The sequence below is a fragment of the Epinephelus fuscoguttatus genome, linkage group LG10, assembly GCF_011397635.1.
Source record: "Epinephelus fuscoguttatus linkage group LG10, E.fuscoguttatus.final_Chr_v1".
Classification (NCBI taxonomy): Eukaryota; Metazoa; Chordata; class Actinopteri; order Perciformes; family Serranidae; genus Epinephelus; species Epinephelus fuscoguttatus.
The window spans coordinates 13,598,882-13,623,259 of NC_064761.1; the positions used below are offsets into that span (position 1 = coordinate 13,598,882).

Consider the following 24,378-nt stretch of genomic DNA (forward strand, 5'->3'; position numbering starts at 1 on the left):
CAAAGAACATTATATTGTTACACTAATTATTATTTTGTCAAAATCTCATATCTACAAATTCAAGTTTAATAACTCTAAACCTTCATTTTTTATGTTTAAAAATAAAACCAAGCAACACATGAAAACCATTTTCTCCTCCAAAACCAAGAGGGTTATTGGACAATGTGCACCTTCCTATGTATTTCTATGAACGAATATTGTTTTCTGACTTTGTGTATATTGTCCCCTGGCATTTCTGTTTCTGATTAATTATTGTATTGGGATTGATTGGTTTCACCTAAACGTGTTTTGTATTTGATTGTTTAATAAAGAACTTCTTAAAAAATCTATTTTGGTCTTGTCCCCACTCTCATATTTTTGGCAAGATGTCTGTAACTTTATTTCCAAATATACAGATTTTGAATTTTCCCTTCTTATAAAAATGTTTTGTTGTTGTTGTTGTTGTTTCTTTATTTTACTCTTCTACTCTTTTCTGAACCTCATTAAAAAAAACTCAAAGAATACTTATCCTACATCAATTCTGTATTTGAAAAATAGGACAACTACTAAAGCCTTGAATCTGTGTGCCCTGTATGACATTTTTGTTTACTTCAGCTTAGTTTAGTTTATTTTAGTTTAGTATTTTCCCAGCTTATACATCTCAAATACAGACAAGAAAAAAACAAAACAATTTAAGTCACTACTTTTGAAGCAGTGACAAACCAAAGCAGGTTTTTGTTGAAGCCTTAGCATATTATACCTACCCTTTTTTCATTCATACTTTTGTTCTCTTTAGATTTATACAATGAAAATGAAAGAAACAGGCAAAACAAAACATATTCTATACAACAGAAAGTGCAGAACAAAATTCCATATACACGCACTGGCAATCATGGCTCAGTTTTATATTTTTTTATCATCTTATGTTGAAATGCTTTTTTTTTTAAATCAATCAAGTGTTTTACACAATTTCGTTTCCTTTTCAAAACTATTCCACAATTTAGGCCTAATTTATTTGTCTTGTGTTTGTTTTAATCTTTGTTTTGATGAGCACATAAATTCCTCTTAGCTGCTACTGACTTGCTCTAATTTTAAACAACCCCTGGATACAGCGTGGAAGCATCTTGTTTCTTACTTGAGCAGTTTCAAAGTCCACCAGACCTCTAAATTTGAGAGCATGTGAGTTTATAAATAATTTGTTGCTTGATTCTTGATAATCAGTTCTGTTTGTAATTCTAATAGCTCTCTTTTGTAGCATAAAAATGGGATTTGTGATTGTTTTGTGTGTATTTCTCCAAACCTCTATACAGTGTGTGATGTACGGAGCAATAAACAAGTGCATGTAATATGTAATATTAATATTTAGGTTGATAATGTCTTTTGTTTTGTGCGATATTGCAATAAACGTTTCCATTTTTGTCTTTATATGATTTAGAGGTGGTTTCCCGCCTAGTTTTTGGTATATTACAACTCAATGAAAGGTTGAATTTCATTAATTTGTTCCTTTTCAACATTATCCATAATAATTTATACTGAATTATGGATTTTTAGATATCCAAATATTGTGAATTTGGTTTTATTTGAGCGTAATGACAATTTATCAATATTCCACCAACGTTTTTAATTTTTTTTTATTCAGTTTCCACAGTCTCCAGGTGAGCTGATATATGGTTTTTTTAAGTACTTTGATCCCCTGACCCTATCTGTTCATGTATGTTTTCATTTTATTTGGTAATTAATAGATTTTACAAAGAAAAAAAAAAACATCTGAAGAAGGAGAAGAAACAGCCCTTTCTTTCCAGTGTGAATTGTGCCGGAACGAACCTGCGCCTTACTGTTTCAGTCGGACATTTATTCCGTGAACTCCAGTGTGACCTTCTGGTTGAGTGCTTCCTGTCAGAGTTAGCTCGTCGCGAACATGTTGTTAATGAAGCTTAGTACACCTCAGAGTCTGTTATCACGGTAAGACCCGCTGAATAATGTGTGGACATGTATGTTAGAGATGTGACACGTAGTCAGAGCTCGTGCTGTTGTCAGACTTTGCGTAAAATGACCTCAGAAGAAGAAGCTCGTTATGTTTAACACTGATGAGATGCTTGTCAAATGACAGAGGAGCGAACTGGCTACATTACGGTTCATGTGCTCTGTACTTATAATGAATGTGTGTGTGTGTGTGTGTGTGTGTGTGTGTGTGTGTGTGTGTGTGTGTTCGTGTGTTCGTGTGTGTGTTCGGGCAGGTATGTTTGCTCTGTGTTCACCCGGACAGGTGTCCAGTCAGTGTTACCACAAGCACACACTGCAGGGCTCGGCCAGGTGTCACTGCTCCACACACACACCCCTCAGCTCAACTCCAACAGGACGTCGGTGGTGCGCTGTGGTCGGCAGAAGTATGAGAGGCTGTACCCTGTGATGCTGGTGCGACCTGATGGATCCACTGTCAACATCAGATACAAAGAACCCAAACGCATCCTCATGGTCAGTGCTCCATCTCATCTCAAACAACATGGGCTCCTTTCTTCTTGCTTATGTTAACATGACTGACCAGACAGCTTCATTAATAGGAAATCATCAGGATCTACAATCAAGATATAAATCTTATAGCTTACTTCATTTATGCAGGTGCAGCAAACTGACTGTCACCATGTTAAGACGACCTTTACAGGGCAATGCTAGTGATTTTAGTATTGCTTCCATACTTTTGCAGCAGCGCAGAGATCAAACAGTATGTTCCACTGCAGTAGACCTTCTGGTTCTTGTTGACACATGCCACTGTTTATAAAGATATGCCAATTCTGTGGTTTAGGTTTGAATCGGCTGGGTCAGAGCTAGGCAACCAGCAGCTGCAGAGCTCTTTAGCCCCTCTCCAGTGGCTCTCTGTGGCTTTGACAAAAAAATTTAAAAAAAAAAATCACATGAAATTGAATAACAGATTTTTATTGATCATGGTTGTAGACCTAAAGAAAGTCTTACATACTCTGTGCATCATATGTTTATAGCCTGGCACCGTTTGCTCTAATGTTGCCAAACCTCAACGGCAGTGGCTAGTCTCAAGCCTCCCAAGCAACGCTAGCAATTGATTCCAAATCCATACAAGTAAAAGTCTCAGAGGAGGAAAACACAGAATTTGATCATGGGTGGACAGATTTGTTTGCTTTCAGTGCCAATGCTTCAAAGTTAAAGTACCAAATATTCATATATAGCCCACTGCAGATGAGCCATATTGTGGGAAAACATATTTTTAAGTGCTTATCTAGACCTATTTTTAATGTCAATTAGCTAATTTAGACTCAATATGGAGTGTTATCGTGAAGCTTAAATATGTTTTGTGCCTCCAGGCAGATTTTATTTTTAATTATTTATGATCAAAAAATGTCTGTTTTAATAGTTAAGGTTTCTGACCCCTGGGCTGGGTGCAAGTTTTGATCCAGTACCTGAATATGGCACATGAAAACAGCATGTCAGTCCTTCTCCGCTGCTGTGTGCTCCCCAGTGCCCCATAGCGAATCTTTACTTGCATATGCCACTGTTGGCCAACGGCCTGTCGCTGCTGTGTGCCACATGACAACAGTCTGCCACTGTTCTTCCACGAGTAGATGCCAGACGCCAGCACACCGGTGGACAGTGGTATATACCAGTGAAGCAGGAGTGTCATGTCATGTCTCATATGTCAGTAGGAATCTGTGTATGCGTGTGAGAATTGATAAATGACAGTGGATGTGATATACTGTTTTTAAGTCCCATATGCCAGGAATAGGATAAAAGCATACCACAAACCAACAGTGACATATCATCAATCACTTTTCGATCCTGGCGTTTCTAAATTTATAAACAATGGTTAAAATTAAAACAGCTGAGGCAGAGATGTCGTGACTTTTAGTCCCTCAACTTGACTATGACTAACAACATCACTATGACCTCATTAGGGTTATTTTCTCAGACTTGACAGAGCTCAGCCAGAGCCGCAAACATTATTTTCACTTGAGTGGCACTCCCATTGATGAATAAACTCAGATTTATATTCATGAAAATCTCTTCATTTAAAGCAACATCCTGTTCCATCGCTACCCTTACCCTTGTTATAGAGAACAGGGTGCACTAATACTGTAGCATATTAGACCATGAGTGTGTTCGTTCATAGTTGATGTTTTGTAAGTTTATTGGTGTTTCTTTGTGTTTTGAAAGATGCCGATCAATCTGTCCACTCTGTCTGAAGAGGAGCGTCGAGCTCGACAGAAGAAGAGAGGAGTGAAGAAGATGACAAAACAGACAACAGTCCAATTTGAAGACGACTTCCAAGCTGACAAATACAGCCAGTTCTGGAAGAAGAAATGATTTACTGTAATGCATGACTGACGTGACACGAGGGCAATGACCCTAAACATCAGACTCTCACTTGAAGCTTCCATTTGTCCATGTACAGTCTGTTCTGATTGGAATTGTTTTCTTGGCAAAAGAAGTGATTCCTCCAGAAGCCTGAATTGTGGGACAATGAAACCCAGACCATTGACATTTGAATGGCAGGATGACTGATGAAGCGGGCGGAGCTCTTCCCTGCTAAAGCTGGAACCAGACACCCTGTTGACTTAATAAACTGATTTAAAGTTTTACGCTCTTTAATTTCTGCTGTTGAAAAATGTTGATGGCTCTTTGGGCTGCAAATGCCCATAGTTTATAGGTCATTAGATATGACAGAGGCAAGAAACTGACGTTGATGTGTTGCAGTAAGCAGCAGCTCGTCATCTCTGTACTCTACGGTGACAGGTTTAATAAATCCTCTAATCACAAACATGCTTTTGAAGGCTACTCGGAGCATTGACTTCACAGACGGAATACAGATTGTCTGTACTCTGCTGAAATCCGAAATACTGTTGTGTAAATAGAGTACTACTAAAAAGGAAACCTTTTTACAAAATACAAATGAATGTTGGGAGCAGACAAGGGTGTAAAAGGGGGGATTTGAGGGTCCTTTGACCTTTTGGACATATAATGACAATTTTATCCTATCAGGCCTTTGTGTGAAATTTGATCATGAGTAGCGAATTAATTCTTGAGTTACAGCCAAAAATATGTTTTGTGAGGTCACAGTGACCTTTACCTTTGGCCTCTGACCACCAAATTTTAATCAGTCCATTCTTGAAATTAAGGCGATATTTGTGCCAAATCTGAGAAAAATCTCTCAAGGACCTCTTAAGATATTGTGTTCACGAGTATGACACGGACGCAAGGTCAAAGTGACCTTTGACCACCAGATTCTAATCAAGTCATTGTTGAGTGCGAACAGACATTTGTGCCAAATTTGAATAAATTATCTCAAGGTGTTCTTGGGATTTCATGTTTATGAGAATGTGACGGATGCAAGGTCACAATGACCTTTACCTCTGACCACCAACATCAAATATTTTCATCACTGAGTCCAAGCGAATGTTTTTGCTAAATTTGAAGAAATTCCCTGAAGGTGTTCTTGAGATATTGCGGTCATGAGAATGAAACAGACATGGTCACAGTAACCTTGACCTTTGACCTATGAACACCAAACTCTAAATAGTTCCTTGTTGAGTCCAAGTGGGCGTTTGTGCCAAATTTGAAGTAATTCCCTCAAGGCCTTTTTGAGATATCACATTGTATGGACGGACACCCTGAAAACAAAATGCCTTCGGCGGCTGCTTTTACTGGCAGGTGGGCACAGAAAGGCCTAGTTGGTGAGTACTTCACACGGTCCGTGATGGTGCCGGTTTACAGATTCACACTCCCTTCCAGTAGGTGGCGGTAATGCACTGAACACTAGGTAGCAAACCGCCACAAAATATACGAGGAAACCGTTTCTCGCGAGACTTCCAGCCTGGCTTGTGTCCTTGCTAAGTACAAGATGGGGTACTGGGATATACCAGAGGGCACTGGCTGTGTGGAAAAGACATGGATCACTACAAAATTGGCCACAGCTTTGGGTAAATATCAGCATTGTTTAAACTACTGTGAACGGTGCCGGGCATAGATGCAGGGTGCTGCTCTGGACCATGAAAGATAGCTGTGTGTTGTAGCTAATGCTAACGCTTTTATGCTAGGAGGTTAGCCACAGACTGACAGTTAGCAGTGTATAGATAAACACATTTTATTTTGCCTTTTTAAGGGTGAAGGGTTTTTTTTTCAGTCAGGGTTTTCTAAAATCTTTAACAGTTAATGAATGTAACCTGAGTCTGGTGAGTTTGTCGCTGCCAGCAGGGAGCTAACAACACACATTAACACAGGTGTTGTGAAGAGTTACGCAGTCTGAAGTTTTATTGTTTGACTGATCTGATATCTGACATCTGGCTGATTAACAGATAGTTTTGCAGAAAAGCTCAGGGAGTCAGATTTGGGCTGCACATTAACAAAGGTGATGATAGTCATTTTTTGTGTGCCATTTTATAGATATAATATAAGAAGGCCATTTAAAACACCTGTAAACACTTCGACATTTAGACTGGTTTGATGACACACACATCAGGGCTGGGCCATATATTGATATTATATCGATATTGTGACATCAAACGATGTATCGTCTTAGATTTACGGTGCACTAGAGTTTGATGTTGTCTTAACACAAGCAAAATCATGTTTTCCTGACCACAATACAATAAAAAATTCACAAAATGATAATAAACCAGAAAAAAATAAGTAAGCAATCAGGATTTGGTCTGGCTAAGAATTAATCAATTTTCAGGTCTTACAGTGTCTCATGCTACTGCAGACACAGTTCAGTTTGACTCTATCTGAGAATTCATGGTAAATCAACATTAGAAGTGGGACTATATTACAAGTTTGTAATGTGTGCGGGTGTCTGTGTGTGCTTTCAGGCCTGGTTGGGTCAGCCTATCACTTAGTGGCATTCCAGCCTGAATCTGCATTGGCCGCAGTACAGAGGGTGACCAACACAACTGTAACCATGGGTAAATATTCATGTGATCATTCATCATTATTTTAGTTCACGTAGTTTATGTCCCAAATTCCACTGCTTAAAAACTCGATAATCAAGGGAAACATTTCTCCTGCCAGATAAGTCATGAAAACCTTGCAGATGTTCTTCTGCATTATCCTATAGTTAAAATCCCAGTCAAACCTTTTGGTCTAAATGTGTTGACGTACTGTTCAATGGATTCAACAAATTGTATCAAATTGTGTAATGCTGATTATGGGTGTCTGTCTGTGTTGTACCAGCCTCCGTGGGAGCCATTTTCGGCATGGCGACTTGTCTCAGTGCTCAGGCTCGCGATGCCCCGGATGACCCACTGAATTACTTCATCGGGGGCTGTGCCTCTGGGATCTTTCTGGGAGCAAGAAGTAAGTATCAGTCCTGGCAGAGGAGACACGGGGTGCTTTCCTTTCAGCTAATTCTGCTTCCTCCCAATTTCACTCCTCCGTCTCCCAGCCTGTGACCTAGAAATCGATTCAGGTCCGCCAATATTGAGGTTGCTCCGATCACTAAAATGTTTTTCAGTGGAGACATGGAGCACTGAGATGTTCATTCAGACAAAACTGACCTTTTAAGATAATGATGTTGATACAGTAATGAGTGGGCGTGTAGCTCTGTCCAGTCATATGCTAAATTGTCTTGCTGGGGACTGAGGTATCACTTTACCCACAGCCACCTTTGGTAAACTATTTTCATTATAAACATAAGGAACATTTCAAACACAAATACACACAAGCATTACAACCGTAATCTGAGGTTATGCACTTGAAGATTGTGTCGACAGAGAATGCATTAAACAAAGGAAAAAGCTGTGAAATTAATGTACTTTCTGGAAAGGTCACATGTAATAGACATAAAGCTAAAGCTGACAAAAGAGCACAGATTTGTCTTATGACAGGGTTGAAAAATATCTGCAGTAATGACCATGATGTGGTTGTTGGTATTCAACAGTCACTCTGCGGTAACTTAGCTAGCTGTTTTATGGCGGTGAAGGTGTAAAAATATGCCAAAAGTTTACCTAACTGCAGCCATATCACCTGCTGTGTTTGTGTGTCCAGCCCACAGTGCTATGACCGGTACGTCAGCGTGTCTGGGTCTGGGTACACTGGCCTTCTTCACAAAAATCGGCAAGATGGAGGGATGGAAGCTATATGGACCCCCTAAACTATGAGGAGAAGCAAAGGTGGTTCCCTCTGAGGTTGATGATGATGATGATGAAGTCGTTGGCTGTAAATGTAACTTTATGCTGTATAAAGAATTCATGTAATAAACTTCTGTGAAAATGATAAAATACACTGAGTTGTTTTTTTGAAAGCAGTTTAATTCCAAGAGGGTCATAGTTTGGGGAGCATAAATAAAACAGTTTGGGAAAGATATCTTTTTCTTCATTTTATGTAGGTGATCTACACTCAATACTGTGCCTGAACGCATCTCATGTAGACAAATAGCTGAGTCAGCTTTATAGGCCAAGTATGTGCTGAACAAAGATAGGTTAAAAAAAAAAAAAAAAAACACACACACACACAACTATTATGTACTATACATACAATTTGGAGAAAAAGTAAGTATATATACATACCAGTACTGTGTATGAAAAGCAACTGACCAACATACAATATCTATAAAATTCAAGTGTTTCTGTAAAATCTATAGATTGTAAACTAAGACCAACAGTGCAAAGGAACATTAAATGGGTTGTAAATTACCTTTTATACATAAAGTAGGTGGTTATGTGCTCAATATGCATGAAAACATGTCTGATGTAATGGATGATGTGTAAATGTTTAAGCCTTATGTGTAGATCCAGCGTTAATTAAATGCATCACCATGTAGCAAAACATCCTGGACAACATCCTTCCCTTCTTTTTATTTCTTTGCTAATGGCCTTTGGAAGCTTCTTCATTGAATGACTAAGTGTTAATATACTACTTAATGACAGGTTTACACACTTTGAATGACTTAAGTATTAAGTAGGAACATATTACTTCCTTTTTCCAGCTGTCATTGACCTGTGTAGCACTGACCAATTAAATATGGAATCAAACTAGATACTATAGGCTACACATAAAAAACATGTACTGTCATGTTGGTCAGTCTTTACTAATTATAGCTAACCAGTGCAGTTTGCCTGTTTCGATAACAAACTGATTAATAATTAAGCCTCAGGTCGACTGCACAGATTCACACACCTCTGTCAGGGTTACCAGCAGGATCGGCTAACTGTCACAGAGTCACAGGAACTCAAACACTGGAGAAACACTGAGTGTCTGTGAGAAGTCAACACGATCTGGAAGATTGGAATCAACATGTCTGCCAGTCCGACTACAGGTCTGAACCTTCTTTAACTCATGTTGTTGGCTCTGTGGACGACTGCTTATACGACAACAAGCTTTGTTTTTATGGCATGTGAAAAGCAGATTTTATAGATCGTTCTCCAGAGTAAGACAGGGGCACAGGTGGAAGCTGAGATACAAACCAAACAGGGTTGTGTTAAAACACCTGATTCAGCAGCTCCTAACAGGAACAACAGCAGTATTACTATGTTACCTTCAGCCCCGGGAAGACAAAAACCTTTGCTTTGGACACCTTGGCTGAGGGGTATAATGAGGAAGAAGCAGCTGAGAGATGTATCTTTGGTCCCTGTTGATGCAAGGTGCTGTAGGTACTCACTGTTAATGCCAACAACATATCTTTTAGTTCAATTACAACACACCACAACAGCTTCAAATAACAAACTGCCCCTCCATGATCAAGGCTACAGGAATAAAACTCATATCTTTAATTTCTGTGCACTTTTGGAGTATTTGTTTTTGCACCTAACATTTCCTCAGAGCTCTGACTGGACTAACATGATCATCATAAAGCTCTGAGTAACTGGACGGACTTCCACTTTCCAGTAGAGTATGATTATTATAAGTTATAAATATTAGTGTGTCCACATTTTGCAAATTAAGAAAAGACCCTGCATGAGGAAAAGACAACGGATTTCAGAGAGTAAAAGAGAAGGTAACCAGTATTTCAGACAAGTCAAGAGAAGAGATGAGTCAAGCATCTTTTAACAGCTGTCCATAATGTTCACGTCATATTTCTCTGTTGTGACGTTATCAATATGACATTATGATTTAGAAGCATATTAATCTTTTTGCAGTCTAAAAATGTTTAGGCCCACCTGGAAAAGAAAGTTTAAAGATGCACAGGAAGTAAATTATGTGTATATAACCAAAACTACACAAGATAAAGCCCCTTTCCAACAGAAAAAACACCAAAATTGTACAATAAGTAACATAAAGTATAATTATATATATATATATATATAATTTTTGTGTTCAAAGACAGGACTACATGTTACATTGCAGAAGACAAATCTTTCCCACATGCTAGTCTGAAATTTAACCCCATTGCTGTCACAGCTGACATCCTGGCATCCTCTATGGTCTTGTTGAGTGACAGTTTGTCTTTTATGTATTGTTCTTATATTTCTTCTGTTTGCTTTGATTTTTTTTACATAGCTGCTGCATGTAGTGTTTCTGTCTAAGAGAAGAATATGCTATCATTGTGACATGATACTCTATACTTGGCTTGCAGGTAGCAGCTCCTCTGGGTTGACCACTGCAGCACCACCCCACCCAAGTATCAGTGTGGACGCTGCAGACATCACTGTGGTTGTCGTCTACTTTGTCTTTGTCATGGTGGTTGGAATCTGGGTAAATGGCTCAACTCATTTCACACTCACACCATCACCATTATTCTTCATAATATCTTTAAAATACCTTAAGACCTATCTCAGGTGGACAGGTGTTGGTGATAGTTTGTTAAACCCCAGTGTGCTAACAGCGTACTTGGTCAAATTTCACTATTAACTGTTTTTTGGATTCCACAAATGCTGATATAGCATCCTAAAACACAATCAGGTGCTATCCCTGGATAGTATCAGTATCAGATGTGTGATATTACACATTAGAACACATTAGTTTCAGTTTTAAGTGAACTGCTGGCCTAACCTGTACCTCTGTCCCTCCTACAGTCATCAATGCGAGCTAATCGCACCACTGTGAGGGGGTACTTCTTGGCTGGCCGTTCAATGACCTGGTGGCCTGTGAGTACCAAACTTCTGACTGAAGTGATGTTTGGTTCTCAGTTCCATGTTAATGTGCTATATTGTACTGTATATACAATAAGGCTTTGTCAACATAGTGTGCTGTTCTTTTGCCTGAATTTTTGGTCTGTTTTGTAGTGAACAGTTACATTTTGCTGCTCTTACACCTGCCGTAACATTACAGAACAGTTACTTCATATCATCTATAAATACACTTTTTTGAATTTTTGAACTAGCATCTTATTTGTGAAAGTAAATACAAGCTTTTGTTGTTATTGAGTATTATCAATATGTTTACAGATTGGAGCGTCTCTGATGTCCAGTAATGTTGGCAGCGGTTTGTTTATTGGTCTGGCGGGAACAGGAGCAGCCGGAGGAATCGCTGTTGGGGGATTTGAATGGAATGTAAGGAACACAGTCTGACACTATATGTGTGATTATGGAAGAGAAACGGGGCGACCTGTTGTTCATCTCTTCTTTATATATATATATATATATGTATATAGAATTGAGAGGTGAGGCCAGATGTAAAAACCATTTGCATTCTTCAGACCAGCTTGACTTGACTCATAATATCGACCTTGTCTACTGAAGTTATATTGACAATAAAGTACATTAGCAGACAATGCTGACAGTGTGTTGTTGAGCCTGTATGTGTGTTTGTGTAGGCAGCGTGGGTCCTGGTGGCTCTGGGGTGGATCTTCATCCCTGTCTATATTTCTGCTGGTGTGGTGACCATGCCTGAATACCTGGCCAAACGCTTTGGAGGCCAGAGGATACGCATATACATGTCTGTTCTGTCACTCATCCTCTACATCTTCACCAAAATATCTGTAAGGCACACACACACACACACGCACACACACTCACACATTTATTTATTTGGCAGACTGTTTTGTCCAAAGCTACACACAAATGAGGTACAATCCGAGACACAGCAGAATAATTTGTCTATGTGTGTGTGTGTGTGTGTGTGTGTGTGTGTGTGTGTGTGTGTTACCCAGACAGATATATTTTCGGGGGCAATGTTCATCCAGGTGTCGATGGGCTGGGATCTCTACCTGTCCACTGGTATACTGCTGCTGGTCACTGCTGCTTACACTGTGGCAGGTACACACACACACACACACACACATAAAAACTTCTTATAATGTATTATTGTAAACATTAATAAATGGAAAATGGAAAATAGAGAATGTCCATTTGTTTTAACTTTGTTCATTCAGTCTGATTCAGCCTACTTGCCAGGGGTTGTTGTTTTGCCCTAACCAATCAGGATGAGTTATCTGTCATGCTGCTGTTATTCTGTTGATATGTCAGTTTACATAAGAGTTGTTATTTTTGTAAGTCAAGTTCATCTCATTCATGATTGTCACCAACTCTGTCACTACTATAATGCCCTCACCGGCTGACTGCTTGTCATAAACAGCCAGTGACCACAACACCTGAGTGAACTAAATCACACAACAAACCAGAGATAAATGCAAGTGGTGAGTCAGAAGTCTGGAAGCAGACTACTAGGTTGGACAGCTTTTGCAACACACCTGAGTTGAACAGGAAGATAAATAACAGCTGAATATAATATTATTTTACATCACTTTAAACTTATCAGTTCTCCAGAACAGAAGTCCCCAGAATGACAAAGTCATAGTCACAGTTCTTCATTAGTGTGCTGCTAGATTATTTTTCATTTGCATTATAAATGATAAAATTAGTTTCTGTTAATTGCCGTGGTGTGAAAGTGTATTTGTGGAGGTGTAAATGAAATCAAATCACTTAGCATGAAAGTTGGTTCTTGACCTTGGAACTCCTGTCTCTCTCTGCACCATGGTTGGTGCTACAGTGAGAACTGAGAACGCGCTGTCTCCTAAAGCCTGATCAAATGAACGATTCGTTGCTAATGCGTTATTCAATGTTGTTAAATTATTCACTTGTTCAGCTTGACCTACTTTTCATTATCAATCAATAAAAGTGTGACTCTCATCATGCAGTGCATTCAGTGCAGTGGCCCACAAGAGAACTTGCAAGGCAGACAGCAGGGGTAGTGCTGCTGTTTTTTCACAACCAAATATTAATTTTCACAATCAAATGTATTTTATTTGCTTGTTTTGATTTGTGTTTACAATTCGGTGTTATAATCAAATTTAGAATATTACAGAATATTTTAGAATATTGACCGCACTAATAAAGAGTCCCACTGGGATGCTTGTGGTGGCAACTTCTACAGAAGATGTGGTTGAAAGCTCTCGAAAAGTTGACTTTGAGTCAAGATTTTTTTTCTCACGTAAAAGTCAGTGATTTAAAACAATGATTTGATCCCATCTTGCTTATGCCTTTTCTAAAACAAACTTTTCATGAAGCAAAGGTTTTATTGTCCTAATACTCTGACACAAATGTATATATGTGTGTCTGTAGGTGGTTTGGCAGCAGTGATCTACACTGATGCGCTCCAGACTGTGATTATGGTTGGGGGAGCCTTCGCACTAATGTTCATAGGTAGGACACACACACACACACACACACATACACACACACACACACACACACACACACACACACACACAAACTTAATTTTAGAATTGAACAATTTCATACCTTGCCCATGAAGTACCCTCTAGTATTAATGTGAATGTGACAGGAAAAGAAAAGTGGGTAGAATCGATGTTTATTTCTTTCACAGGTATTTGACATAAAAATGTTCACTCAATGATATTCATTATTGGTACAAAATATCAGTTACCATCAGTTATTGAAAAACAAAAAGTTTTAATCAGCATCAATTCAGTCATCACAGGCACAATTTGTATTTTCAGTTTCCAAAAAAGTCCACACAGACTTGCGTAGACTGCTACTGTGCTACTGTTTCCACAAAGCTGGTCTCCAGCATGTTGAAGCCTTTCTTGACTGTGTGTGTGTGTGTGTGTGTGTGTGTGTGTGTGTGTGTGTGTGTGTGTGTACATTTTCCAGCGTTTTCCAAAGTTGGCTGGTATGAGGGTCTTATGGATCATTATATGTCAGCTGTTCCTTCGGTGATAGTCCCCAACACCACCTGCCACCTGCCTCGTAGTGACGCCTTCCGCCTGTTCAGAGACCCTGTGTCAGGTGATACACCGTGGCCAGGTCTGGTGTTTGGGCTCACTGTACTGGCTACATGGGTCTGGTGCACAGATCAGGTGACTTTACCCACACTAATGACTCGAAGATATTTGGTTTAAGTTATCAGTCATTTCTAAGTCTTTGGGTTTTTTTGGGTTTATTAGTTGCATTCGATCAGACGAACAGTAAAATAACTGGATAATTGATGGATAAAGTGTGCTTTCTTTATGACATCATAAACACTCGAGTTGATTTAGCTACTGTCTCGTGAGTTCTTTAAACAAGGCCATGATTAGAAATCAGTGAGACCAAACTATTTGTCTGTTGTTATCAAATGTCATGTAACACTGATCCAAGAATCCAAACCACAAGTCCAAGTAACAGTTTGCAAAAATTACAGCAAGTTGAGAGTCCTCATAAGTATAGAAAAGCAAATACTATTATGTACATTTGTGTGTACAGGTTATAGTCCAGAGGTCTCTGTCAGCCAAGTCCTTGTCTCATGCCAAAGCAGGCAGCGTGTTGGGAGGCTACCTCAAAGTGCTGCCCATGTTCTTCATCGTCATGCCAGGCATGATCAGCCGAGCACTGTTCCCAGGTCAGTCAGTCTGCCCCTCTATGTCGGACTGCCATGTAAATTGTATTCATGGAAGCATGAAATTCAGTGGGGGGTTTTTTTCAAGGAATACTTCACACCCGAAATGATTATTTGTATATAATTTACTCACCCTAACTTGAATTTGAGAAGAAAAATCCAATGTTAAACTCAATGCATTATCATTCAGGCAGTCACATGTAATACATTTATAGCAGACATAATGTTCACTGTGGTGTCTCTGGAGGTTAACTGTCTGAGATGTGGAAAGATTTCCAAAATCTAAAATACTACAGCATTTTTGAATGGTTATCAGTAATGTAAAGTGCCTGTGCAATCTATACAACATAAACAAACCTAGTATGATATTTTGAAGTGTGGCTAATACAGAAAGTTGTTGTTTGTTCTGAAACATTTAAGAGAAAGACAGAAGCCTACAAACTGTGGAAGCTAAGCAAATTCCCGTAACTAACTGTGTCTTTATTCTCTGTGTTTGGGTGTGTTTGTAGATGAAGTAGGTTGTGTGGATCCAAGAGTGTGTAACAGTGTTTGTGGCGCTTCAGTTGGTTGCTCCAACATCGCCTACCCTAAACTAGTGGTGGAGCTAATGCCTGTTGGTGAGTCACACACAAACCCATGCAAAGCTTGTTTTAAAATGAAATACTTGTGTTAGACTTAAACAAGTGTATGACAGTGTCTTCATCAGCAGATAGACGTTTAGTTGTCATTGTGTGGGGTTTGATCCTTCTCTCTGTGCAGGTCTCCGTGGTCTGATGCTAGCAGTGATGTTAGCTGCTCTGATGTCGTCTCTGACCTCCATCTTTAACAGCAGCTCCACTCTGTTTACACTGGACCTCTACCACAAAGCCAGGCCCAAAGCCTCAGAGAGGGAGCTCATGATAGTTGGAAGGTAGGGGTGTGAAGACTCAACGGTACATATCAGAAAACGCCCACTGATGCGAATTTGTGTTTTGTGATACTGGGCTACACAATTAAAACTGACTTTACTTCATAGCCTCCAGACATTTTTCCAAAGAAGTTCCTGAAACCAAAAGATCTGTTTTCAGACAAGCTCTGCTTGAAGACAAGTCATTGCTCTTTCAGTTGCAGTGGTGCCCCAGGAATTTAGTTATTTTTTTGGGCCAGATGGGGCCGCTGAAAAACCTGGGGGGAGTACAACAAAACCATGAGCCATAACTTAATTTCTGGAATAGGCTAGTTGAAAACGATGTCAATATTGAGAGTTACAGAATTGCATACTGATACACTTTGGCTTCTTATTTTACAGTTAATATTACTAATTATATGATGTGCATGGATGAACACTGGTATCGTTAACAATCCTGTTTTAATGTGTCATGTATCTTTACACGTGTTAGAAGATTCATCTTTCTTCAAATAGGCTGATTGTCCTTTTCCTTAAAAAGACAAATATACAGCTTTAATGAACACTGACTATAAGGAACAAAACATTTGCTGGCAACAAGCCTTCTCAAGTTTAGGAGAGACTTGTGGGTACCCATAGAACCCATTTTCATTCACATATCTTGAGGTAAGAGCTTAAGGCACCCCTTTGACAATGGCCATGCCAGTTGTTCCCTCACCAAAATCTACCCTGCATTTGGAGCGTAATGTAACCTCCATCCTGAAAAGCTTTGCCAACATGGTTGGTACCAATGGATATCTTATGCCTACTTCTACAAGATATTATTTATAATGACTGAAGACTATTTTGACCTCATCCAAAGCTGACATAATAATATTTTGTGTATTTTCAGATTGTTCATCCTGGTCTTGGTGTGTCTTAGTCTGTTGTGGATTCCAGTCATCCAAACAGCCAACAGTGGAAAGCTGTTTGATTATATCCAGTCAGTGACCAGCTTCCTCGCTCCTCCAATTACCGCTGTGTTCCTAATGGCTATCTTCTGGCCACGTGCCAACGAGCAGGTCTCTGTCTCACACACACACACATATACACAATCAACATGATCTACCTGCATCGCAAACTTGTAGGAGAGTAAACACAAGCAGCCCATTACAGTTCATGTGATCTCCATTTCGTATCTCCATAGCCGCTGTAGCCTGAGCACGTAGTTACATATTCAAGCTGTAAGCTCTCAACATACAGCTATAAATCCAGGTAAATAAAAGTATGAAAATTAGATTTTGACACTGGGCAACTCTATACGACAGGCCAACGTACAGACCCTTAAGGCCCTTTTCATTTCAGTGTTGGCTTTTTACTTTGCTGATTCCATATTACTCTACATTACATATTTCGCACGTGTGTTTGTGTGTGTTACTCAGGGTGCATTCTGGGGTCTGATGATCAGACTTGTAGTAGGATTGATCCGCATGGTTCTGGAGTTCTCCTATGCAGCTCCCTCCTGTGGACAGCCTGATCATCGGCCTGCAATCCTGGCTGATGTCCACTACTTGTACTTTGCTCTCATCCTGTTGGCTCTCACCTGCATCATCATTGTTGCTGTCAGCTTGGCCACTGCCCCAATACCTAAGGAACATGTAAGAAACCTGTCATACATTCATAAACACAAGTATTAAGTTGTAAAATTCCTCTGAACTACAGTCAACAGTTCGATAGTTTTGCTTCAAAGCTAAGGGACTGATGGGCTCAGCCTCCTCTCTCCTTTCCAGCTGTATAGGCTGACCTGGTGGTCCAGACACAGCCAGGAGCCTCGTATCGACCTCACAGGTCCCCCCATGACCTCTGACCCAGCGGTCTCTGACGTCAGCCCTGACTCTGACCACTTGCCACAATCCTGGTGGCGGAGAGCAGCTCTGTGGCTCTGTGGTTTGACGAGTCCGAGCTCTGGCTCTGTATCTCCAGCGACTGAGACCAGTGAACTGACCTCCCTGCACGAGGAGCCGCTCTGGAGAAGAGTCTGCAATATAAACGCCTTGCTACTACTGGCTGTTAATGTGTTTCTCTGGGGATACTTTGCCTAATGAGGTGTTATCAGTGAGGATAGACTGATGTACTGGACTGGTATTTGGTCCAGCTGATCAGCTGCTGTGCTTGATCTGTCTTCTGTGCAACATTTAGCGGTGTCTCATCAGGAATGTCTAATAATGCAATCCAATTTAACCACACTAACCAACACATGAAGAAAGTGGTCCATATATCAATTCCCAAATATCTATGAATTAATCATTCCATAATGATCTATGAATATAGTATGTTAATGGAGGAAAGAAATCAAGAGGACAGTCTACGGGTCCTTGCCCTTAAGATTTTGAGTGTCAGACATTCCTGCATTCTGGGTATTTTTATGCACCAATTGTTTTTTCATAGTATATTTTTCAAATGATTCTAACTATAATAATAATAATAATAATCATAATAATACCCTATACATTTTATTTGTCAGGTTCATTATTGCCTGATTGTAACTTTCCCTAAAATCTTAGGGGAGTTGCTTAACCATACATTTTTGGAAAGTTTAGAGTGCGATGAACCCCAAAATCAATATTTTTATTTTGTTTTCAAATTGTCTGCGGTGGACATCTTGGACTTTTGAAATGGTGCCCACCCATAATTTGTTTCTAGCTGGATCCCTCGTAATAAATCCAGTTCACCTCTGATTTTCGTGGCTAATTACAATTTTACAACACACGCAACAAATGGGACCACTTGCAACAAAATAAAGATGATCTCATGAATGTTAGTCCCCACTGTAGCCCCTGGAATGAGACCATGTTTTGAAGCTCTACCTCACTGTAAAAAATGACCTATAGTGACCTCTCAGATAATCGGAGCCTCATGAAATTTTACAAAAACAAACAAGAGACCTCAATGGCATTTAGAGGATGTACAGTATGGCATTCATATGTATATTAACAATAAGGGGGTTTCTCAGCAGGTTCCAGAAAGTGCTAACCACTTGATTACAGAAAAATGCAATTCTTACAAAGACAGTTTTTGATGCCAAATCACAGCATGGATTTCTCTGCGGTGCTCCTCTCCTCAGGGTCTTGACATCTTAATGTGGTATTTTAAAGGGAGTTTTGGCAATTTGTTATCAGTTCTTGAGTGGTCAAAATGGTTATATTTTGCATTCAATCTATGAAAATTGCTGCAACATATGACTTATGAGAAGTAACAGAGCATGAGGATGGCCATCATATACCTCCATCATGATATTCTAAGCCCCTATCTAAACTTTCAAAGTTAGAGGAGGCTACAAATGAATGGGGCAGCTGTGGCTCATAGGGTAAAGCGCCACTTAAATTGTTTATTTGTGACAGAGTATTTTTACGGTGTGGTACTGGAACTTTAACTTAAGTAAAGGATATAAATACTTTCTCCACTGCTGGCTTTAAGACTCAAGCACTTTTCAGAGAGGGTCCTTCAGCTCCCGAGTTCCCTGCCAGAGGATCTTATGTTTGCTGTCTTTTAAATCACTTTTCAAAACCTCTGAAATACACGTTTCTTACCATATGCCCACATTTTATATTTGCCTGTTTAAGAGTCTCTTATTCTTTTTTATTTGCTTATATGTCACTCTATTGAAGGGCATTTTATTCAATTTCCCATTAAAAGTATCATTGCTGTGAAAGAAGCTCTTCTTTGTCTTCTCATTATTATTACCTATTATCAATATTTTCAAGTGAACAAATGAATTAAAAAACAAATTTCTTAATGACAGATAGTAAATATTTTTAATCAGGCCTGAGAAATAATCCAAACTCCACGTGTATTTTATTTACAAACCCTGATTCACTTATATCACAGCATCTAACTGTTGATTTTTTTTAGTTCTCTGCTGTCACTATTATTTATTGTGCATCTTGTCACCTTAATGGAGACAAAAGCCTGGAGGTAGATTCAAACCATTATTTAACTCGAAATGCAATCAGAAAGAGGGTATGATGATGTTCTGTGGTCTAAGGACAAGGTGAATTCACTGGATTTAAATTGAATTAAAGTTTATTTGAATGGCTCAGTATTACATTTAGCCTACATCATGCTTTGCTAATTGGATTTTATAGGCCCATATGAGCAGCAGCTCCTGACCCAGCCTGATCTCTCTATGAAGACAAGGAAAAACTACCCAAAATCCTGAGGCCAGAAGGAAATTGGGAAGAAACCTCGTTTTGTTTTGTTTGTTTCTTTTAACCTTTTCTTTTCTTGTCTTTTTTGCTAGAAAAGCATTAACTTAATGTTTATTTATTGTCTACCTTCCAGTGTATTTGAGATTTCAAGGTTGCAATATGACCAAAATAAACTAAACTGAAACAGTACCTCCTCCAGGCCGGTAGGGGCGCCTCTCTGCCGACGACTCAAAGTCGTTTTCCGGGTCAAACCTCTCATTACCCCGCCTCGCTCATCCGCCAGTCCTTCCGGCTTGACCGCCATCATAGACAGCAGGTAAGACTTTAATGTTGACAGCTATCAACTAAAAGCCACGCATAATCTCCGCCATCCGTCCATTTTTACCGAGTAAAATGAAACTATATCAGACTACAGACTTCACCTAACGTCTGTCTCCAGTATTGTCGCACGATAACATGTAAAACGGACGAAAAGTTGAAGCCGCCTCAGACACTAAGCGGCATCCATGTTTCTGTGTTCAGGGCTATGCTGCAGCTAATTATTCCTCACAACTGACAGTGTTTTATAAGAGTTACAGTCGTGATACGTGCTGTACACAGACGGTTAGTACGAAACCTGTTCTTATGTTGGCAGGCCTCTGTCGGATAAACTGTATAGAAATTGATCTTCTACATGTGTGAAAGCTATAACGTTACACTTGGCTACTGTATCACTACTGTATACTACTGAGTAACCCACACATTGAGGTAGTCGAATGAAAAGTAATGCCCTATTTCAGTGTACTGAGGACTTTTCAACTGAAGTTAAACCTGCTCTGTTGTGCTATCAATAGTGTGCTGTTGTTGACAGTTGGAAATGTGGGTGCTGTTGGGTGCTGCTACTACAGTGTGTGATAGCTTGACATGGGATGTGATGTCCCCAAGCAGCCCATGTAAGACTTGTTTGTATGTAACTGATGTTTGTGTGTCTTCTTCTGCAGACATGGCTATACGCTACCCTATGGCTGTGGGCCTTAACAAAGGCCATCCAGTTACCAAAAATGTGACTGCTCCCAAACACAGCCGCCGACGTGGGGTGAGTATCTGCTGTTGAGTGACTCTAGTTGTCAGTCCTGGTCATACCGTTTTTATTTCATTATTGCAGAGAGCAGATTTGAGAGGAGTTGGTATACAGATGTTTATTGCAACTTCACATTACACCTTGTCATTCCACTAGTGTTTTGTAGTTTGGGTGCAGATGTGTGAAATTGAAATCAACTTTAAAGTGATCAGTGTTTGATTATAGCAGCGTGAACAAGTAATGGCAGTGCAGTTAAGGCTTAAACATAACACTTTTTTTTGCAATTGTGTTAATCCGGGGCTGCTATTTTGTCTCTCCGATGCACTGTAGTCAATTTGCCGCAGCAGTCTCCTGCCTCAGTGATTGAAACCACTTTGCTTTTGAATGGGTCATTTCACTTTATAAAACCCCCAGATGGCTCAGTTAACAAGTCAGAAGTAATATGCACCTTGTGCTAATCGGAATTAAAATATCACCCAAGTACTTTGAGTTTGAGCTGCCACCTGTGAGCTAAACACACAGGTGCAGTCAGACTGATGTCAGCGGGCAACCACATCACCAAAGCTGGCAAAGCACTATTTTGGAGTGTACAAATCGCCACAGACGTGGATGAAACCAAATCGAAGAAACGAACTCCAGCGTTTGCTAAATGAGTGGCCACTGACTGCAGACCATCGTGATAGACTCAGGTGTAAGGGACGTCCTCTGGTTGGCACGTTGTGACCAGTCATATGCCTTTCTGTCGTGGGGAACAGTAGTTTCACGCAAACTGTACCTGTATGAATCAGAGAATACAACTATACTGGAACTCCTGAGAAGTGCAAATGTTTTCCCATCAACTGGGGATCATTGGACGTCAGTTAGTAATCGAAATGATCTTGTAACTGCAAATCATATTGACACTGATTGGACATTGCACTCCTGTGTTTTAATGGGTTGGCGTACAGGAGAAAACAACACTGTATTTCACAGAATAAGCACCCTGAGGGCTTCTCCTATCTCTAAGTCATGGTTTTAAAACCAAACTGTTGTAGCAGAGTGGTGCCAGTTTGAAAGAAACAAATGTTAAAGTTAAGACAGTAAATTTCTTTGCATTCATTTGATTCTCAGTTAAGACACTCTGGTGAAAGTTGTTCGACCTTGTTAATATGGACTTCAAAACTGTTTTGAAAAGCAAAATAGCAAAATATTGGAATCATAAAGATGCGATTAATCGTTATTTTAAAACTTAATCGTTTGACAGCCCTAATGACTTTACATTGAATGGTTCACAGCTTTAACATCAGATCATTGAAGTACGCACCATAGAAACAATTTGCAGCCTGCAGAGAGGTCTGGTGATATTAATATTTTCCATCAACAAATCCTTTGAAAAGACTAAAACTAAGAAATTGTTATTATGAACCTGATATGTTTTTCTTCTGTGCCATAGAGCTCCACAAAACTACTACAAACACAATGAGCCACATTGTTGCACGGGATAACAAATTCTTAAATGAAACATATTTTACAGCTGAAATGATTAGTCGATTCACTATTTCGGTTATTATTTGTTTAAATCATGTCAGGAAAATAGCAAAAATTTCAGGTTTCAGCTTCTCAGATGTGAATATTTGCTGGTTGTCTTCTGTGATATCAAACAAAATGCTGTAGGGTTTCAGACTGTTGGTTGGACAGTGCATTTGAATCTGTCAGCCTTGGCTGATGTGATGAGGTTTTCTGAAGAACATTTCAGCCCCAGAGGATTAATCAGTCAAAAAAGAAAAATAACTAACATGAAATTATAATCGAAATAATTTTTAGTAGCAGCCCAAACCTAATCCCACATACACTCAAACCTGCTGACAGAATGTTAATCCTCTGTTGAGAACTGGTTGCCAACAAATGCACCTCGTCCTGCTGTTAAGTTTACAAACAACTACTATGACCAGTCATTTTAAGAAAGTACTGAGCCTTGAAAAGATTATGTATATTTACAATGTATGAATGTGATTTGTGCTATTAAAGATCTGTGAATGAGCAGATGAAGCCTTGTAAAGCTTTAGGGCTTTAAACTCTGCAAGCACAGTGACATCTGGTGGTTTACAAACCTCATAGCACCCCTCTTTTTTTTTTTTTTTAAACAAGTGTGTGATTATCACATTGTCGTAAGACTTGGATATTTTTTCAGTGGTAACATGCTGTAAATTTGCTGCTGAAGATGTGATGCATAACAGTGTCCAGAATTTCTGCCATGAAGAGTTTAAAAGTGATCACACAGTTCAGATAAAGCAGATCATGTTTAAAAGCTTTGTCTTTGTACACCTTGTGTTTCCTCTGCAGCGTCTCACCAAACACAGCAAGTTTGTTCGCGACATGATCCGCGAAGTGTGCGGTTTCGCTCCATATGAGAGGCGAGCCATGGAGCTGCTGAAGGTGTCTAAGGACAAGAGAGCCCTCAAGTTTATCAAGAAGAGGGTGAGTTTGCATTTGTTATGTCAGGGTGCTTTAAGGAGCATGACACCCACTGAACAGCCACAGCAGCATTTTCCCATCAATTTCTTCTCTGTTGGAGTTTAACAGATGTTCAGTGATTGATCTTAATATCGCAACATTAACACACAGCTTTACAAATCTAATTCACAGTATGTATATTTGATCAGGCCCGTACAGAAGCAGTGAGGCACCAGCTCGCTGCACTGTATAAGACGAAAGGGTGCAGCCTCACTCTGAATCTGTCCTGTGCGTAGTGGGGTTTAGCAATGTTGGATCAGTCTAATGTTGCTGTGTTTCCTCCACAGATTGGCACTCACATTCGCGCCAAGAGAAAGAGAGAGGAGCTGAGCAACGTGCTGGCTGCCATGAGGAAAGCTGCCGCCAAGAAGGACTAATATGTCACTCAATAAACATTTGCTAAACTACAGAATCTAGACTGGTGGTCCATTTGTCATCTGCTTTGCTTTTGTCAAGCAGTTATCAGATCTGGTTCTTCTGATGGTTCATGTCCAGCACATGCGTTGATCCCTGATGTAATGAGTTCCACTTCAGCTCTGTTCTATGTTGTCAGAATACCAATAAAGCACACTGCAGTTCACAGGTGGTGTTACAGAAATTACAGTGTGGATTTTCCATGTAGTTCAGCCTACTGTAATAGTTGAGGGAAACCGAGCCAAAGCAGATTAATCAGTCACATGATTACTGTTGACACATTAAAAATATGACTCATTAAATTGGTGTAAAAAATACATATTTTAAAAATGGGCATGCTATCTTGCTGACCTTCATTAGACTAATCCTAATAGCATATAGATGTTGAATGAATGACTTAATCATGGTACAATTATTTTAAGATCAGCTTGACTTCTTTTCTTTGACATTCATATTAGCCAGTTAGTGACATCATAAACTGTAGTCCCCAGCTTTGCCCGTCAAAACTGAGTTTGGTGAGTATTAAATCTGCTCTGTGAGCATCTCTGCCTCGCAGAAATGTTTGTACAAAAAGCTCAATCTGCTGTGTGCAATCTGCTCAGTTGAGCATTATTAAATCATTA

The 24,378-nt window shown here is 39.6% G+C and overlaps 4 protein-coding genes across 4 annotated transcripts; all 4 read left to right on the top strand.

Annotated features, from left to right (window-relative positions):
- Positions 1–1,828: 1,828 nt before the first annotated feature.
- mrpl55 (mitochondrial ribosomal protein L55) lies at positions 1,829–4,584 on the top strand. The gene is made up of 3 exons (XM_049588399.1): positions 1,829–1,941; positions 2,217–2,454; positions 4,162–4,584. The coding sequence occupies exons 1-3, from the start codon at positions 1,898–1,900 to the stop codon at positions 4,309–4,311; spliced, it is 432 nt and encodes a 143-aa protein (XP_049444356.1). The 5' UTR covers positions 1,829–1,897; the 3' UTR covers positions 4,312–4,584.
- Positions 4,585–5,771: 1,187 nt separating this feature from the next.
- ndufa11 (NADH:ubiquinone oxidoreductase subunit A11) lies at positions 5,772–8,221 on the top strand. Its single transcript, XM_049588400.1, has 4 exons — positions 5,772–5,924; positions 6,813–6,905; positions 7,174–7,296; positions 7,987–8,221. Exons 1-4 carry the CDS (start codon positions 5,846–5,848, stop codon positions 8,097–8,099), a joined length of 408 nt encoding a protein of 135 aa, XP_049444357.1. The 5' UTR covers positions 5,772–5,845; the 3' UTR covers positions 8,100–8,221.
- An 895-nt stretch (positions 8,222–9,116) lies between these two features.
- On the top strand, positions 9,117–19,283 carry slc5a9 (solute carrier family 5 member 9). The gene is made up of 14 exons (XM_049588398.1): positions 9,117–9,256; positions 10,514–10,632; positions 10,953–11,024; positions 11,325–11,429; positions 11,693–11,857; positions 12,029–12,134; positions 13,440–13,520; positions 13,992–14,197; positions 14,583–14,718; positions 15,225–15,332; positions 15,475–15,625; positions 16,494–16,662; positions 17,023–17,238; positions 17,371–19,283. The coding sequence occupies exons 1-14, from the start codon at positions 9,235–9,237 to the stop codon at positions 17,680–17,682; spliced, it is 1,968 nt and encodes a 655-aa protein (XP_049444355.1). The 5' UTR covers positions 9,117–9,234; the 3' UTR covers positions 17,683–19,283.
- Positions 19,284–19,990: 707 nt separating this feature from the next.
- On the top strand, positions 19,991–23,753 carry rpl36 (ribosomal protein L36). Its single transcript, XM_049588433.1, has 4 exons — positions 19,991–20,104; positions 20,769–20,863; positions 23,171–23,305; positions 23,629–23,753. Exons 2-4 carry the CDS (start codon positions 20,771–20,773, stop codon positions 23,716–23,718), a joined length of 318 nt encoding a protein of 105 aa, XP_049444390.1. The 5' UTR covers positions 19,991–20,104; positions 20,769–20,770; the 3' UTR covers positions 23,719–23,753.
- Positions 23,754–24,378: the final 625 nt, after the last annotated feature.